This window comes from Polistes canadensis, unplaced genomic scaffold (assembly GCF_001313835.1).
Source record: "Polistes canadensis isolate GaletaPanama2010 unplaced genomic scaffold, ASM131383v1 scaffold_47, whole genome shotgun sequence".
Taxonomy (NCBI): domain Eukaryota; kingdom Metazoa; phylum Arthropoda; class Insecta; order Hymenoptera; family Vespidae; genus Polistes; species Polistes canadensis.
Window position 1 is genome coordinate 423,218 of NW_014569594.1, and position 19,196 is coordinate 442,413.

General features: G+C 33.7%; 1 protein-coding gene across 1 annotated transcript in view; it reads right to left on the reverse strand.

The window, feature by feature from the left end:
- Positions 1-19,196, reverse strand: part of LOC106785247 — a 328,039-nt gene that overhangs the window by 177,857 nt on the left and 130,986 nt on the right. The window contains exon 3 of the mRNA XM_014745530.1: positions 18,474-18,533. Coding sequence (XP_014601016.1) covers positions 18,474-18,533 — 60 coding nt within the window. The remainder of the gene's footprint in view (positions 1-18,473; positions 18,534-19,196) is intronic.

Genomic DNA, 19,196 nt, shown 5'->3' on the forward strand with positions numbered 1-19,196 from the left:
AAAAAAAAAAAAAAATAGGAAAAAGAAATAAAACAAAAAAAGGATAAAGAACGAAGAAGAAGAAAAAAAAAAGGGTCGGTAGGTACTTAGAAAAGAACGCGTTTCTCCCTTGGATCTATTATCCCGTTTTAATTGCATAGCGCTAACCGTAGAAATTCCCAGCTCGACTCTTTTATACTTTTGGCTATTATCATCTGGCATTAAGTACATATTCTTAAGTCCGCTTTTAATCTCTACTTGCCAAGGATCGACCTTTTCCGTTCTCGAAACTTTCACTTCCTTACCACCCACCCTTACCTTCAACAACGACGACGACGACGACGTAATCAAAAGTTCGTTTCGTTCTGCGTGAGACGCTAACGGAAAAAAATATTTTCACGAAGAATAAGTAAATCTCGTTATTTATCGACTGTTTTCACGATTTTTCCACGTTGATGAAAATTTCGACGAATATAATGGAAATTGGATCGATCGAAAATTCCGTATTTAAAAAATTGTGTAATTAAATGACCGAACTTTAGATCTTTCCTTTCTTTTTTATACACCTTTTTTTAAAAATTTAAAACTAAATTTAACGCGTGAATAATAATAATAAATATAGAAAGGATAAGAAGAAGAACTTATAATATATTATCACGATTATCTTTACGATTCATTTCGCGATATCGATTTTGTTTTCTTCCATTAAAAATAAAATGCGAAAAATCCGAGTGAAAAGAATTAGAAAGAAAGAGAGAAAGATAAATTCATCTTGAAAATCCACAGTAATGCACTTCTTATTCCAATTGAACGTGATAAAAATATCTCTATAATAAAACACGTAATTCGATGAACGAAAACACGTTAAATTAATTTCAATCTGTCATTCGTTAAATAATTGTTTAATCTCGATACTCGATCTTCTACACTGTAAACTTTGTTTCAGATGATAGTTGTTGTTACGTAAACATTTCTATAAAGTTTGCTAAACGGTTCCGAGCTTAAAACGGATAGGAGAAGTTTGAAAAGTCTAGTTTTCTATCAGTCATGTTAGCTATATGGTTGTTAACATTAAATTTACAGGGGAAACGGATCGGTCGTGTCAGCCGAACCATTGTCGTACGGATTTTCGATCATCGTGGACAAGGATGTCACCAATCGCCCATCGTCGTTCACCAAGGAACAAAGACGTGGATTCGAATAGCAAAACCAAGCTTCGCTTCGTATCCTCGACCAACCGGAAGAAGGAGGGGTACCACTGCCTGCATTCGACCGAAAGACAATCGACCAACTAAATCCTGGCTTACCAAAACCCGTTCTGCAAGTTCGCGTGATTGAATCAAACTGATTCGAATCGGATCCGGGAACTCGTTTCACAATGACTTTTCTTTTCCTCGATTGGCCTTTTTTTTCCCTCTCTGTCTGTGTGTCCGTCTGTCTGTCTGTCTGTCTGTCTCTCTCTCTCTTTCTCAAAAAGAATTCAAAAACAATTCTTCGATGGGGGTGCATTTAAAGCGAACTTTGTTTGAATCACCGATGCAATTAATTTCCATCGATGCCTTGCCTTTCAATCGTTTTCAAGTTTATCTCCATTTCCGCGATATTTAAACGATCACATCCTGAAATAATAAACGTCGTTTATTCGAGTGAAAAATTGATTTTATTTGCTATTACCGAGAATCAAAGTGCATTTATTATATAATTGTACAAATGTATCGAAACACTTTGAGTTTTCATTAAAATAGATTTTCATTTCTCTACCTCTCTACCTCACCCTTTCTATAACGTATTTTATACATATACATATACCTATCTATCAATAAAAGTATTTAACAAAAATTCTGTTATCAACATTCAAAAGGAAAAGATTAAATACAATCATTTGTCTATTTACTTTACAATTCAATTCTAACCGATGGATGATGTAATAATAGCAACGGAGGATTATATTAACTTGGAATAACGAAAATATATTTCGCGAGATTTATAGAATCAAATCAAATCGTAACAATTTCTCTATTTTTATCATCAATGCTAACTGCACCATTCTTCGTTTGTATATGTGTATGGGTTTTTTTTGTTTCAATAATAAAGAATAGAAAGAAAGAGAGAGTAAATGGTATACATACAAATTTTGTAATAGGATCAAAGTTCGCGATAATAAAAAAGATTAACATCGTGAGTCGAAGAGACGTCACAATTAAAGAGAGAGAGAAATCATCGATAGGAGAACACATGAAATTATCGAAAGGGACAAATCCGTCATCCGATAGAAGATAATCAAATGAATCGTAAACGATTCGAACCCTTTCGCGGCTTCATTTTTTTCTTCATTTTTACGAGTACAAAGGATTTTTGTGGCAAGCAACCGAGAACCTTCTCGGTTGAAATTAAAAATCGTGTTCAACGTTGAAGAACCTTTTCCCCATTAAATCCGATTCTTTCATCAAGGATAATAATTATGGCGCGACAAAACTATTCTTTTTTAATAATTTTGTTTTTCTCCCCCTTACTATACTTCTCCATCTTTTCTTCTTTACCTTGACATTCATTTATATCCCCTGCCCCACCCCCTCCCTTGCGTCTCGGCTTGGTATCCTGATGACTTGGCTGTGAAAAACAAAAAAGTATGAAGAAAACCACGGAGGAAAGGTTTCTTATCGTCGTCCTTGATATCGAACGTATAAAATTCGTAACCTTTTTTTTCTCTCTCGTCTAACCCAAGGAAATAATTAAGCACGATTTTCTATTTTCCAACTAAAGAGTTTTTTCTTCGAACGAATGGAAAATGTATAAACGGGAAACGATAGCGAGGAATGATTTCATTTGGTTAAAAACGTATGAAAAATTTATTTCAATTTAACGTATTTGCTTTCTTATAACGATATAAAAACTCAAAAGTAATAGACATTTAGTACCTACAGCAGTTTACCTTTAATAACGAAAAAAAAGAAAAAAGAAAAAAAAAAGAAAAAAAGTGGAATAGTCAAATAAAATCTTATCTTACGATTTGTGAGATTAAACTGACACTGAGAGTAGTAGAGATTTACTAAAATTTATCCCCTTTGAAAGAAGAAGAAGAAGAAGAAGAAGAACGACGAAGTATTCCAATTTGATCGTGTGCGAAAATAACGTTTCAAATTTACATCCTCTCCCAGAGTAACTAAAAGTAAATCAAAAGTTCTTTTGAGTACCGCGGTGGGGATACGATTCCAATGTCTTTTCGCGTTTCAACATTTTCCTTCTCTTTCGTCTTTGACTTAAAGCCTTTGCCTTGGGAACGATTTTTATAACAAACGAAGAGAAAAAAGAAGAAGAAGTAGAAGAAGAAGAAAAAAATAATATGGAAAGGAGAAAGATAATAGATAGACGTAGGAGAGGAATAAAGGTAGCAAACGAACAATAGAAGACAAGAAGGAGAAGATGGGATAGTTTAAGACGAAAGACGAAGAAGACCTGTAAAATGGAAAAAGGGAAAAGAGGAGTCGCATAACTTGGACATCGCGAAATTGGAGCCACGGAAATACGAGGAACTTCGAATTTCTTCCAAAGTTTGAGCAAGTTATTTTAATACGCGGAGTTATAAAGAGTATTCCGCTGAGAAGAGAACGAGCAAAGGAGAAATAAAGAAGAAGAAGAAGAAGGAGCAGAAAAAAAAAGAAAAAATCAAGAGAAGGAGAGAGGAGAGGGGGATTTTTAAAGAGGGATAAACAAATATGTCAACTTTTACAATCTCCATGATCATTGCTTTTACTTTTTTCTCGTTATCTCTGTAACTCTTTCGATCGAGGATAAACTCGGTTAATTACGTTTTAAATCTTTTCTGGTTTTTTTTTTTTTTATGTTTACTCTATTAAAAATTTGTTAATGCAATTTTCGTTATAAAACAACGCGAGAACACGAGTTTTTGTTTAGAAATTCGAATAAATCTATTACGTGCAATTAATAATACATTATTAACTGATTAATTTAGTCCATTATGTATCAGATTTGTCGTTAATTTAAATTTAAATTCCCATACTATTTTATACAAATCGAATAGATGTCAGTTAACTCGTACTATCGAACGTTTGTCTTCTTTCGAAAATTTTACGACCGCAAACGGCCTATATAGGTAAAACGAATAAAATCTATTCGTTGAGGGAAAAACACTATGCTCTCTCTCTCTCTCTCTTCCTCTCTCTCTCTCTCTCTCTCTCTCTTGGTAATTCGTCCTCGGCAATTTATTACCACAATGGGGAATTACGGAAATGAAAAATGTGTCCCATGCGCAAGAGAGAACATAACCAACCGCAACGACGACGACTATGACGACGACTATGACGACGACTATGACGACGACAACGACGACGAATTTACTCTCTATGACTTGATGATAAAAACGAAGTTCCGAAACGTTGAATGAAATTAATAAAACGGGAGAAAGTAATTTCGCTAAAAGCCGACAACGAGATGAGAAGATAAAAAGACATAATCGAGATGTAATACGAATGTATATGTTCGTAACAAGCTTTAGAATTGAGTGTAGTGGTCTACGATGATCGTCAAATTTTAGTTTGAAAATTACGAAATTTTCTCGATATTAAATGAAATTTTGTATTCTTCTCTAGAAAAAAAAAAATATTGTTAAAGTCGAAATTTGATAAGATCGATTAATTTTTCTTTGATAGAAAATTTGTATTTAGAATAAAACTGATTAAAAAAATAATATTACCAGAAACGTAATATATTCGTGACAAATTTTATCGTCACAAAAAATTCTATAATCCATTAATATTCTTTAACTTTTAACCATCTTACATTAGTTGGATATACCTTTTTTTTCTTTCTTTTCTTTTTTCTTTTTTTTTTTATTGCGAATAGAAATCGAAAAAGAAAACCGGTAGGAATTGCGATGTATTGAGAATAAAAGGATTGAAAACAACTGCTCGAGACGTAGTTGACGCGAGAGAATGGCAAACGCGAAGAGTCTTTCAGTCGAGTGCTTTCGTTTCGTACAAATTGACTCGTACTTTTCGTCTTTTTCTTTAGAAACGTTGGACCACTTCGATGTCGAAATGGAGAAGCGGATCTTCTCTTCTTCGTTCGGGAGAAACAACCTCGAAAAGAAGGAAAAAGAGAAAAAAGTAAGAAGAAGAAAAAGGAAAATGGGCGAAAGTAAAGAAAAGGACTAGAGTTTTTCTGTCTACTACAGACGCGAGTCCTTCTTTAGACGATTTTTTCTTTTTATTTTGTTTTTTTTTGTTCATTCGTTCTCGCGTTAAAAGAATGCGATCGACCGATCCCGGGTTAAACCATCTGTTTCGTGCAAAAGTTACACGCTCGGGGTACGGAAACGAAAATGATTTCCGGTTTTATCTCGACCCAACTATTCCCCGTGTATCGTCAATTGAAACAGGAATATTCGATAAACGGGATTCAAACATACATTGACAAATTTTCGTCAAAACGCAAATGCCCGTACTATGTTTCGTAAGTGGGTAGGTGAAAGCAATGTGCGAGAAACAAGTAGACATTATCGAGTACGCTTAATTGATACCGAAATGAATCGTATGTCTGTATAGTATAGTAGACAGAGATAGTATGGGTAATGAGAGAAAATATACATATATATATATATATATATATATATATATATATATATATAGAACAGGATGCGAAACATCGAACCCGTACGGTAATTAGTTATTCTCATTTCACGAACAGAACGGTAAAATTCATCGGAAATGGTAATATTCTCACCGGTCTCGTTCCTCCTTTTCCTTCCTTCCTACCTTCTTCCGTGTTTAAAATTTGTCAAAGTTTTCGACAAAATACGACTGGACTTCTATACTAATTTCGCTTAGATAGATACGATACTCTCTTCTCTCAAACGAATCTTATTTTCCATCGTTCAAACAAGGATACATACAAAAGTTTTACTTTATACGATTCTACCTGAAACTTCGAAGACAATCTAAAGAAAGGCTTTATTATTAACTAAACTCCATTCGAATGACAAAAGTAAAGAAAGTTTATGGGATTCCGGAAAATTCGGACTTAGTTTCTTTGGCCTCACTTTGGTTTCTTTTCGCTTTGTCGGTTCGTAAAATAAAACGAAAAATAAAATAAAATAAAGAAAGAACACAAGAGAGAAAAAAGAAAAGAGAAAGGAAAAGAAAGAAGCAGTTTAGTTTTTCTCTTTCGTTTCCCACCCCCGCCGCCCACATCCACCTCCCCCGCCTCCCTCCACCCTCTCCCGGCATAGCAGAAGACAAGATTAACTTGCTTTCAGACACCATCAAATATTTATCGACCGAGTCGACGAAGAACCGACCACCCGCCAGCAGAAGCAAAAGCAGAAGCAGCACCAAGCATCACCAGCAACACCATCAAAACCGACTACTACCAACATGAAACTCTCCTCGTCATCGTCGAGAGACTTTGTTTTTGCAAGCAAGCAAGCACCCCGGTTACCGTTCTCCTAGGTGCTTTTTCAACGTTGGAATCATGCGAAGGGATGAGAGAAGTCCAAGGGAAAACTCTGAAGGAAAGGCGGGATATCGCTGCAGGCTTCGGTGGTTTGTAACTTGGAATGATGCATGGGTGGCTATTGGAAGAATGCAAATTGAAAACCAATATCCCTTAGTACCCACCCTTTTTTCCTTCTCACCCCACTCTTAGTACCTACCTACCCTTTCACCAAGACCACCATCGCCTAGAGAGACAAGCTCATCTCACTCTTTCACTCTCTCTCTCTCTTTCTTTCTTTATTTCTTTCTCTCTTTTTCTTTACAAGGAGAAAGAAGAAGTTTCGAGACAGAAGAACTCGATCTCTTTTCTTTACCTTCGGTAAGACGAAAGAGGAATCTCTTACTATTCTTCCTTCCATCCTAACTCTTTCTCTTGATCTTCTTTCTTTTTTCTTTCTTTTAGATTCTTTTTCCCATTCTCCACAACTTCTTCCATCTCTTTTTCTCGAACAAACCCCATATTCCGTGTCCTTTTCAACGTCGCTATCTCTTTCGCTGACGTTGGTTCGATCAAACTTTTCTATCTATCACGAATAAGTACGTTTATATTTTTATACGTAATATCGCGTGTACGTATAGTCGACTGAATGCGAAACACAATACTTTCTCAATTTGACATGATTTCGGTTTTTTTTTAAATATAATACATCAAAAAAGAAAATAACATTTATATAAACTTTATCCGTTCTTTTAATTATTTCTGTTCATTAGAAATGATATTAAAATAGATTTTTGGATTTGCTTCTTGAAATTATGATTTTGGAATGTCAAAAGACAAAAATACAGGGAAAATAACTTTTGCTAAGTTATATTTCAGGAAATGGTAGGAAATCTCTTCTAATGATGGCGAGCGTCCTCGTTTGAGAGGAAATTAGATCGAGTAATTTCCGGAAACTCAAGTAGTGATCCAAATGTGTCTAACGAATGGTGATATCAAAAGGATGAAACACACACACACACACAAACGTACAGGTTTGTAGACACAGACATACGTAAACACTTGGAGTCGTTTAAACGTCAATATAAATAGCATTCGGACTGGTTTGACTATACCCAGACAGTTTAAAAGGATTAAAGTATATTATGTTTAGTCTGTGGTTCCGAGAGAAAATGGCTAATGGTCCAGTGAATTTCCAGATTCTGCTTTAAATTATCCTGTAAATCCCGATCCCATGCGATAAGTGAGAAACCTACACGAATCGTCCTAAATTTGAAACTCTTTTAACAACGACGAGATTCTCATTCGTTCGTTAGCTCTTCACGAGGAAAAAAAAACAAAAATGTTTACTCTCGCAATTAAATGAAAAGAAAAAAAAGAAAAAACATAATCTCAACAACGTGTGGATGAAAAACTTCCGATTAGATTCCTAAAAATATGCTGTGAAAACAAAAAATATCGATTTTCGATTAATTATAAATATACTCGCAATTTTGCTATTGAACGATATGACGAAAAAAAAACAGTAAGAAGAAAATCAATTTTTTAAGAAGCACAACAAAAATACGACATAGATTTTAATTAAAATTTACATTCGCGTAACATTGAATTTCTTAAGAAAAGAACAAAAAGAAATGACCGATTTAGCAGAAAACATTTTACATAATAAGTATGATATAATTCGTGACAGAGAGAGGGTGGTGGTACGGTTGTGAAGGAAAGGGGGTGATTGTGGTGTCGGTAGGGGATAGAAGAGACTGGGAGGGTAGATAACAGTTTGGGCAGAGTCACACATAAACGCTAGAGTCTAGCATACGCGTGCATGTGTGGGCACCCATGAAAGGGGTAATTAATCTAAGCCTATCAAACAGGCGGCAAGCAGCGGGTTCGTTGGCAGAAGTGACAAATTGCCTGGACGTGCTGGCGTCCGGTGGTAGAGTGCAGTCGCAGCACAACTTGGTACAATCGCTTGGCAGATGCAGTTGCCGGTTACTATTGCTTTCCTCCTGCTGGTGGAATATATAAACCATCAGGACTAACCAACCTCTCCCCACATCGAACATCCGTACTTTTGCAACTTCAATCCGCGAACGGAACCAAACGAATCTTCCATTTTTCGATCGGATTCATTTTTCATCACCTATTTTTATTTTTAAAAGGAAACAGTTAGATGAGTGCAACGATACAATAACATTCTCTTTCTCATAAGTATATATAAACATGATAAATGAATTAATAATTATTCGAATATTCGAACGTATTAAACAAACGAAAAACTGATAACGCATACCCCTGGAAGAGGTGTGTGTCTACTTTAAAATGAAATATTTTCAATATGGTGAAAATAATTTGGAGAGAAACAATTATTCGTCCGTTTAATTTCTTTTTCTTTTTCTTTGGTGATTTGTTGGTAAAAAAAGAAAACAATCAGGGAAAGAAAAAAGTTGTAATTTTGTCGAATCGTAATACGTCGTCTTTAAGAACGTCAGCCTGTATATAAGTCCCACTAAAGTACACGCGGCACTCTGTCCTATATAAATTCTAAGAAAATACCTGTTATATATATATGTACAAGTGGAGGAAAAAAAAAGCTAGACGACGCGCCGAGCGGCCGATAAAAAACTTTGTTTGTACACACGACCGTCATAGACCTACATTTATTCGCAAACTCGACACATTGGCCCATATAATTTTTTGGAAAATACGTCGTAAGAAATTGGATTCTTTCTTTATGTTCCACTTAAGGTTTCTCAATGATCATCAACACACACACACACACGTATATTTCCTTTGCTCGTTCTTTATTGTTGCAGATCCGAGTATTATTAAAAAGAGAAAAAAACAGTACATTGAATTTTATTCAAAAAATATTATTTCAAGGATAGATCGCGTAAAAAATATAAGAAACGAAATTATCTCAAATGGTTGAAATTCGTACGGTACGCGATTAAAAATGTCGAAAATACGACGGACAAATCTACTTTAGAAAATTTTTCATTCGGATTAACTCGAATAACATAGGATTACTATACTAACGTAATATTTCAAACGTAACAAATTTTCTCTACGTTTTCAATGAAGTTTAAAATTCAATTTCTTTTTTTTCCTTTTCCTTCTCGTATAATTACTTTGTAAATTATCCGAAGCGAAAAAATTGATACAAAGTTAATCGTTTTGGAATCCATTCTTTAAGGTAAAAATGAAATATATATTTAATCAAATTTAAAAATTACGAAAAAGAATAAAAAAATCGTCGTACCTAATAAATGTACAAAACGGATACTTTAAATCACACCGCTGCTGGTATATTGATATAAATAAAAAAAAAGAAAAGAAATTGAAAAGAAAGAAAATATAGTAAAACGGAATGATGGGAAGCAGATGCGTTTAAGCGTGGCCATTACGATTCATCGGAGATTGCTCGAAGCGAAAGCACTCGAAAAGGGCGATCGTTTGACAGACCGTGTAATCTCCGAATCGAATATTTTCCTCGCTTGTGCTAAGCTTTTGCATAAAACAGATGACTTTTAATTGAAGTCAAAAACGAAAACAAAACCAAAATAATACATGCACCATACATATATGTACATATAAAGAAAAATCAGTAGAGAATGTGTATTCGCGAATTGGACTATATCTCACATACGAGAGGAATATTTTATTTATTTAAATGAAAAAGAAAAAAAAAAATAGAACGCGTAGCACGGTGTGCTGCTACGATATATCGGAGAATCGTAGATATATAGATATTTACTTGATAACTAGCGAACGATAAAGCTCGATGTAATATATTCGAAAGCCGTTGACACAAGAGAGAGAGAGAGAGAGAGAGAGAGAGAGAGAGAGAGAGANAGAGAAAGAGAGAGAGAGAGAGAGAGAGAGAGAGAGAGAGAGAGAGAGAAAGATAAAATCAAAATTAAATATGACAAAAAGTAAATATCATCTATGTGCGTATGTGTATTTATATAATATTATTATGATTCTAACGAGACAAATATTATCTTCGAAATTAGGAAAAAAAGAAATATGTGAAAAAATATATATATATATGTAATGATTTATCGATCTTATATAGTTAAATAAATCTTACTCCGATAAAGAATAAAATAAAACTCGGTCTCTTTCAATATTCTTTCATTCCTTAAACATCTCATACTATTCTCGGAATAGTTGTATATATATATATATATATATATATATATATACTTAAAAGTCTATGCACACTCGTAGTTCGATTCATGTATCGTATCGAGAAATGTAATAAGCAGGATCTCTATAAAATACGTTTGAAGAATCGTCAATCTATCGTTTCGAATAGATCGTAAACAGAATATCTCACGTTTTATCATCGACTACTCGGCGTAAAACGAGCGAGGAAGCGTTCGTTCGTTCATTCGTTCGTTCATTCGTTCATTCCCAACGATTCTGTTTGTCCTCCCGCTCGTCTAGATACGATCGAAGAACATTTCGAGCGTAAAAGTCAGGAAACTAAAGAGTTAGGATGATAGAACGGTACGATTTATAGGCGTGACTCGCCGTTTCCTGTTCGAGAAAAAGAAAGAAAGAAAAAGAAAGAAAGAGAGAGAGAGAGAGAACCATTCTCATCGTTCCAACAAATATGCGAACTTTTCTTTTAACGCGTAACGCGCGAAAGCTTTCGAACAATGCTCGACCAACGACGACAACACCGGAGAAAAGATAACGACCTATTTAAAAAAAAAAAAGAAAAAAAATATGAAAAAAGCTTATCCCTTCTTTCCAAAAGGAACCATTCGTCATGGGAATTTTTTCGAGCGAACATTTTTCACTCAATGATCAACCCTTTCCAAGATTTCTTTTATTATTATTATTATTATTATTATTATTATTATTATTTATCATTATTCTTCTTCTTCTTTCTTTATATTTATGACACTTCCAAATAAAGTCGACAGTTATTTATTCTCTCGAAATTATTGTCGGGAATATTTCATTTACTTAATCTATTGTGATATTGAATATTTTTGTTGTCAAGGTTTTTAGGAATTCAATTCTTGACGTAAGTAATCATTATTTATCGTCGATCAAATGATGGTAATTATTTTCTTTTTTTTTTTTTTTTCATGAGACAGAACGATGTCTTTTATGTCTCGAATTATTTGTTTCGACAGTCAATTATTAAATATCTTAAATAATAACCTTTTACACACACATATTTCAAATGAAAATTATTAAAAATAATCAAACTATATTGTTACAGAGAACAATACAAACTGTAATCTTTTTTTAAATAAGTAAATCTAAATCCAGGGTTATAACGTAGAATCCTAATAAAGGTTTGTTGGATACGCGAAATGAAATTTTTATTGTTAGATCCATTCAACGATCGTAATATTCAATCACATATTTATTTCCGAGAGATATTTTATATGACATCATTTTGGTATCGAAGATCTCAGGAGTATTGTTTGTGGGAGGGAAAGAGAGAGAAAAAAAAATAGAAAGAAAGAAAAGAAAAGAAAAGAAAATAATGTAAATAATGGAATGCAAAGTTAACCGAGATATCAGAGACACACACACAGACACACACACATAGAGAAAAACAGTTACCACGGTGGAAAAGATGGTAATAATATCTTCGTCCCGAATCGAGGCTTAAAAAGTCGAATAAGAATCCTTCCCATGGATAGATAGAAATAGGAAGGAAAAGGACGAGAAATAGGGGTTGAAGAAGGTAAGGGTTGGTGGTGGTGGTGGTGGTGTCGCGAGGCAACCGATGATATCATTGGAGTGCGACACTGGAATAGAAAGCAAGCGCTTGCTTCCGGCTTGGCTCGAGCCATTTCGACTAGAGATTATGCAAATCCAAGAGAGCTCCCCCTTGAGCATGGTCGACACCAGGAAGAACGCAACAACGAAGATAGCTTTGTAGAGTTTCTATAGTGTGCTGCTTCTACTTCTGCTTCTGCTACCACCATTGCTTCTGCTTCTGCTTCTGCTTCTACTTCTGCTTTTGCTACTAACGCGTTCACTTGATATCTTTCTCCGATCTCATAGACAACTTCGAAGGACACTTTGGTCCCGAATTATCCGATAATCCATTTACACGATATGCTATTTCATTTAATTATTTCAAATAGGATATATATTTTTGGTTATATTATATATCAATATGTTATAATATATATTGTGAATTAATTATTCGATTTTATTTTATTTTAATTTTTTTTTGTTAAAACTTAAAAATGAGAAAAATAAATACAGTGTCACATAAATGTACATATTTATTATATAAGATGTAAAAATATGTTTTATGAATTCATATCATAGTTAAATGTTGAAGTAGTTATATTTGATAATGATTTTAGTATATGACCGATCATAGAAATTTGAGGGATCGATAAACCCGAAACCCAGGTTCGATACAGTACTAACTAACGAACTATCGCACGACTACTACTAATTGCAACGGGTTGTTCTGTAGTAACAACAATGTTTCAAGCGCGGTCGTGACCGACGTTTTCGCGTGAGTTTCACGTACACCTAAATGCACGTGCACACACGTCATTTCGATGCCTCTGTATAGAATACATTTCCGGAACGTAGAACCAACCAATATATGACGTGCTTTCGGACTCGATTTATCACTTAACCGTAGTAGCATCGAGACTCCGCGTAACTGCGACAAGGCTAGTTATTCGTAATTACTCGCGTCATGGAGAACCAGCTCGTTTCTCAAAGTAGATAGATGAACGAACGGACGTCGGAGTCGTTCATTAAACTCCTCTTCAACTCTCTTTCCTAGACGTTACTAGAGAGCTTATTTCGTATTATACTAAGTTCAATATTCAACAGTATTTCCCACCGTAAGATTAAACAAGAAAGATTAACAAATAGGATAATTATTATTCCCAAAGTTTTCTTGGCTGCTTTTTTTCTTTTTTTTGTATTAATTTAACGCACTGAAAACGATATTCCAGCAGCTTATTTTGTTACATTATTTTTCACAAATTTCCAAAATAAATAAATTTGCTTTACATTTCTTTTTTTTTACGTATTACGTGGAAGCAGGAAAAAACTGATTTTAATTTCATTTAAATGATATTTGAATATATAATTTTATTTCGTAAAAAGCTTGACTGATAAGTGACTTTACCGGGGCAACTGTTTTTTTTGTTTTGTTTCCCCTCTATAAAAGATCATATAATATAGAAAAAACCCTTTACAATATTTTGTACAAAATTAACAACCCATTGACATACGTTAAATCAATTATATTTCATTTGAATCGTATTTTAATGCACACAACTATCACATCAACAAATTTATATAATATCAGATGTTTCAATTTATACAAAAAATAATCTTAATCATTAATATTTAGAAATATATGTATATAAGAATGATTCGTCAAACGAAATTAATCCTTTTTTCATTTGTTTTTTTTCCTGTTGGAAAAATTCTTTAAAAATATAGAAGAGAATCTTAAGAACAGTTTCGAAAATGGAGCGTTAAACGGTAGCGATCAACGAGAGAAGATAGATCCTATTACCGAGTTTGCATATGGCACACGATCGAGAGAAGAGGGTAGTTTCTCCATCCATCTTCTCGATCGTCTTTACCGCAACCTCCCTTGCCACGTTCTCACGCTACACCCCTTGGGTCCTCTCACCCTTTCATATTCTCTCTCTCTCTCTCTCTCAATCGATGGCACAGTATGCGCAGCACATTGTAATCTATGAGCTTGGTAGCACCGAGCAGTCAGCCGCTGGCAACGATGATATCAAATGCAGTGATCAAACCTCTGCTCGTGCCATAACCCCCAAGCCGTTTCCTAACGACAGTTGCCGCGAAATCATCACCCACGTCATCCTTTAGAAATTTCTATACATTTTTCTAGAAAATCAAATCAATCATTGAAATAATCTCAAGAAATAATACACAGTTTGTCGAAAATATTCGACATACGATTTATACTAATCGGTATTAACGATTAGACAGAAGTATTTTGAATAATAAGACAATCTATACAATTTAGATATATAATTACATTCTTCTTTGTAAATATTATTAATATAAAACAGTAGTAGAGAGAGAGGGAGATGAAAATATCACGACGGGGGTTTCGTTCTATCGATCATCGTTTCTTATCTTCTCCCTCAACTCGTAACCCTTTGGTTTTATATATCATCCATCATCGTAATATTACTCTTTCGTTTCCCATTTTCACGGTTAGTTGAAAAATTCTGACACTTATGTCAGTGAAATATACTTTGACTTTCACGACCGTTTTAATTAATAATAATAATAATAATAATTGTATAATAATATAGGATATATATTTAATATTAATCATTCATTTTTTATTATCGTAACGTAATATGAAAATATATATCATTTGTTTTAAATCCAAATTTTTAAGACACCATTGTTTGACAAAAAAACTTGTGTTTCGAGTTATCGTCTATCAAAGACCCCACCTTCCTATTACTTTAGACGATGGAAGAAGCTTATCTTCTATGCTAGAGCTTATCGGGTTCCAACTATTTCCTTTTTTTTTCCATATCTTCACGAAACCAAAGGGGTTTTGTTTCGACCCAGCCACAGGAAACAGTTCTCCTAGCTAGTCCAATTTTACGAAAGGTGGTACAATCTGTCGGCTTATCCGAACCAACTCGTCTGGCATCATAAAGGAAACATTCGACATTATGGTTATACTACAATACTGTTATCATTGAACGAATTTTTCTACCTTATTTACCCTAAGGGAGTGTTATCCTAAACGCGAAATAATCTTTTTCGTTAACGATCGTAATAATGAAAAGAAAAATGTTTCATTAAAGAAAAAAAAATATCTATAAACGTAACGTAAGTAAGTAAGCATCCAATATATTAATTTTTCATACCCTTTTTTTTGTTAATAGATAACACCATTTGCATATATTTTAACAATAATAAGAAATCTAAACACATCGCGTAAGTAACAGTAACGTAAGTAAACATCTTATATATATATATATTAATTTTAATATCTCCTTTTTAATAGATAAACATTTGCATATAAATTTTAATAATAATAACAAATCTAAACGCGTCAATTTTGATTTGTACCTTGGTTGAAAAAGGTAATAATAATATTTACCATCGACAAATATTACGTGAAAAATCTTTCACATCGAATTCTTTGCCATCCCGCCTTTCGCATTTCTTCTCCTCCTCCTCCTCCTCTTATTCCCTTTTTTTCCTCCCCCCCTTCGCCGTTTTCTTCTTCTTTTTGTCGGCTTTCTTATTCTCGCCTTTCTTCTCTCACAATCCTTTTCCATTCGGATGCCTTCGAACCCAAAAGAAGTCTCGCATCTGTCGATTTCCGCTAGCGCGATACGAGTTACGCTTAAATAACCGGTGAGCCTCCTGGCATTCCCTTTCCTCTACGAAGGAAGAGAATTTCTTCTTTCTCGTTTTTATTTTTTCCCTTCTGAGGGGAAAATAAAAAAAGAAAAAGAAAAAGAAAAAAATAAAGAATCTTATTTCTATCTCATTCTCTTCTCCGCTTCTCTTCCCTATACTTCAAAGACGAAACCCTTTACGATCTCGAAACGTAAAAACCGGAACGGTACGGGGAAAAAAGAATGAAACAAAAAAAATATACTAATGTGATCAAAGATATGCACTATGTGATAAAATCATTCGAAATCTCTCGTAGAAAATAAATAAATATATTTTATCTTTAAGATATAGGGCAAATATCTGTATATGACGTATTTCAACTATATACACCGAATAAATAATATTAATAATAATATAATAAAATAGAAAGAATTAACAAATCGTATATAAGATTAAATGCAATGTTATAACAAATGGTTTCAATGTTATACGAATTTACAATAGAAATGAACTATTCTCGTATATCTTTTCTAATTAAAAATACTTTTCACCATTAATGTATATTCCTATATGTTCATAATAATATTTTAATTGATTTCACAACGTACAGTATAACACACAAACAGCCATATATACTTTGACTCATTTATACGTGACGCATTCCATTACTCATTTCATAAAATTATCTTGAAAATGTCTAAATATAATTAATCTCTAGCAATTCTACAATACACGTACTTCATTTCTTTTTTCTAATCCTACGTTAGAACTACAAAGAATTGGATTTTACGTACACGTTGAATGTATATTCAGTTTATTTTTATTAAAAAAAAAATAGACGAAATTAGAGTGGAGTTTTAATAAACGAAGAGAATTGTTAGATTTTATGAAAAAAGATTGTCACATTTTACTCGAATATATCTGAAACGCGTATTGAATCGATTTCTTCAATATTGACATTCATCGTTCGATGACGTAGTTCGATAACCGGCCAAGTAACACGTGAAAATAGTCAAACTTTATTTGTTGAACGGTAATATTCGAGAGACTGCTAACAAATCCAACGAAAATACCGGTCGGTTCTATATTAATCGAGTTGTGCGGTGCCCTGCAATCGCAGTCATGCTTGTTCTTCCATTACGTTAAACGCATCACGGCAAAATCTCCTACGAGGCATGTTACACGGTTACAAACGTAATCGTATTGGTGTTACCTATCCGTTCGTTTTAATCTGTAACGATCTCACGTCGATGATTGCGAAACTCACTCTCGAATCTCCTTCAACTAAAATATACTCGCCTATATTTCCCCTCGACTTCACTTTCCACCGATATATACCTAACAACACAACAACAACAGCACTGGTTGTACATATTCATGAAAGACTATATACGCCGTTTATTTCGATTTTCTATTCACCGTGTCGTCGCTTGTTTTTTTCTTTTTTTTATTTCTTTTCGTCGTATTTTATTGAAAACGTAAAAACAATTTTGTTAAAGTGACAATTTCTCTTTTTTCATATTTCTCTTGACGAATAATCAACTAAATATTACATTAGATGTATCGTAAAGGAAAAGAAAGAAAAAATGTAATATTAAAAAATGAATAGTGTATAGGGTGTAGATAATCAAAAATATGTTCACTTTTTTCTTTTCTTTTTTGCGTTGAAAGGATAATCATCTTTCTTATGAGTCGCTTCATTGAAATATCTTTTCTTTTTCTTGATTTGGTTAAACCTATGGAAATATTAGCCCAGGAACGTAGTGCAATTAATTCTACAACGTAACGGACTTGACGGCAGATAAAAGCCGTTCTATCTTGTGTATAGAATGAAAATATTGACGAAACCGTGATTAATTAGGTACAGTGTACGCATGGGACGTTGTTAACGTTGGCCAAAAACGATTACTCATATAGCGAAATAATTATTATCGTTATTACAATATAAGAAGCTTATTTAACACACTGACGATAGAAAAAAAAAAGTTTTCTTTCGATAGAAATTAAATATATCTATTACGATCACATAGAAATGATTATTTGGGACGAAAAAAACGTGATCATTTCCAATGAAAAAAGAGATCAAATAGAAGAGGCAGAGTATTCACGCGAAAACGGGAGTAAAAATATGAAGTTTCAACTATAATATACCTTAAGATAAAACCTTTGATAAAGAAAGATTCTAATTTTGTAGACCGAAAATGTAGCTCCTCCGCAAAATTATCCTTTAGTTCTTTTCTCTACGATTACAAGTTAGGGAGAAAGGGAAGCCCCGAATTTACGGTAATTTCAACGTTAAGGATCACAAAGAAAAAGGGGGATGAAAGTTCTTCATCGCGGAACGGGGTAGTAGAGACTCCCTTATTCCGTGGCTGTTACTTTTAATTAGACCCGACTGGTCTATCTTACGGTGGTTAGTGAACACAACACCGACTTACCAGCAATTTTTACTCATTAAACGAGAAAAAGAATCCCATGGGATTTCGTTTACCTTTTACCCTATATTGCAGACAAAAATCTCTAGCTAGTGTCGAGATATTCCAACCCCCTATCTGTTTTTTACTTTTTATATTTTTTATTCGTTGAAAAAAGGAAGTGTTCGGTGTGTACCACCATCCTTTGAGATAATATTTTTGGTATACAGAAAACAAAAAAAGTAATGTGAAAGCAAAACTCACCCTTCGACTGTTGCCATCTTTCGGATTCAGGTCCGAGGCGACTGTTCCAAAAATCGTCGGCTGTAAATGAAAGATAATAATTCAATTTGAATAAAAACGTAACACGAGAGAGAAGGAGAAAACAACGTTGCGTTGACGTTCTTTCTTTTTTCTTTTTTCGTGGACAATTTTTAAAGAATACACGTACAGTGAAAATCAAAGAAATATATTTGTACTCATTCTTAAAAATAATACTTTTGCAATAATAAAATTCTCATCAATAGAAAAGTTGAATAATCCTAAACTATGTTTCTGTGTATAAGAAAATGTGTAAATATTGTATTACAAAATAAAAATATTCATTAGTTTTAAATTGACAACAAGGATGCTGCAGCGAATACTGCTGAAAATTTAGAGTAATTAATGTTAAAGGTGTAAGATAGGAATACAGTAGTCGTCGTTACGTAGAATTGTATTGTAAAAATAATCACTCGAGTGGCTCTTGGGGGACGTGGGGGGAAGTTTGCGAGAAGGGTAGAGGGGTAAATTCGCTTTGTTTATTTTTACGCGTGTAATTTCGCGAATCGTTATACTGCACGGCAACTGGTCATACCGTACAATTAAATTTACCGGTTTGCATTTCGTGTATTTATCTGACATACACGTTAACTTATACTCTTGCACGCACTTGCACACATATACACGTGCGTGCGCTTATTCGTAACGTTTATACGAGTGGAAATA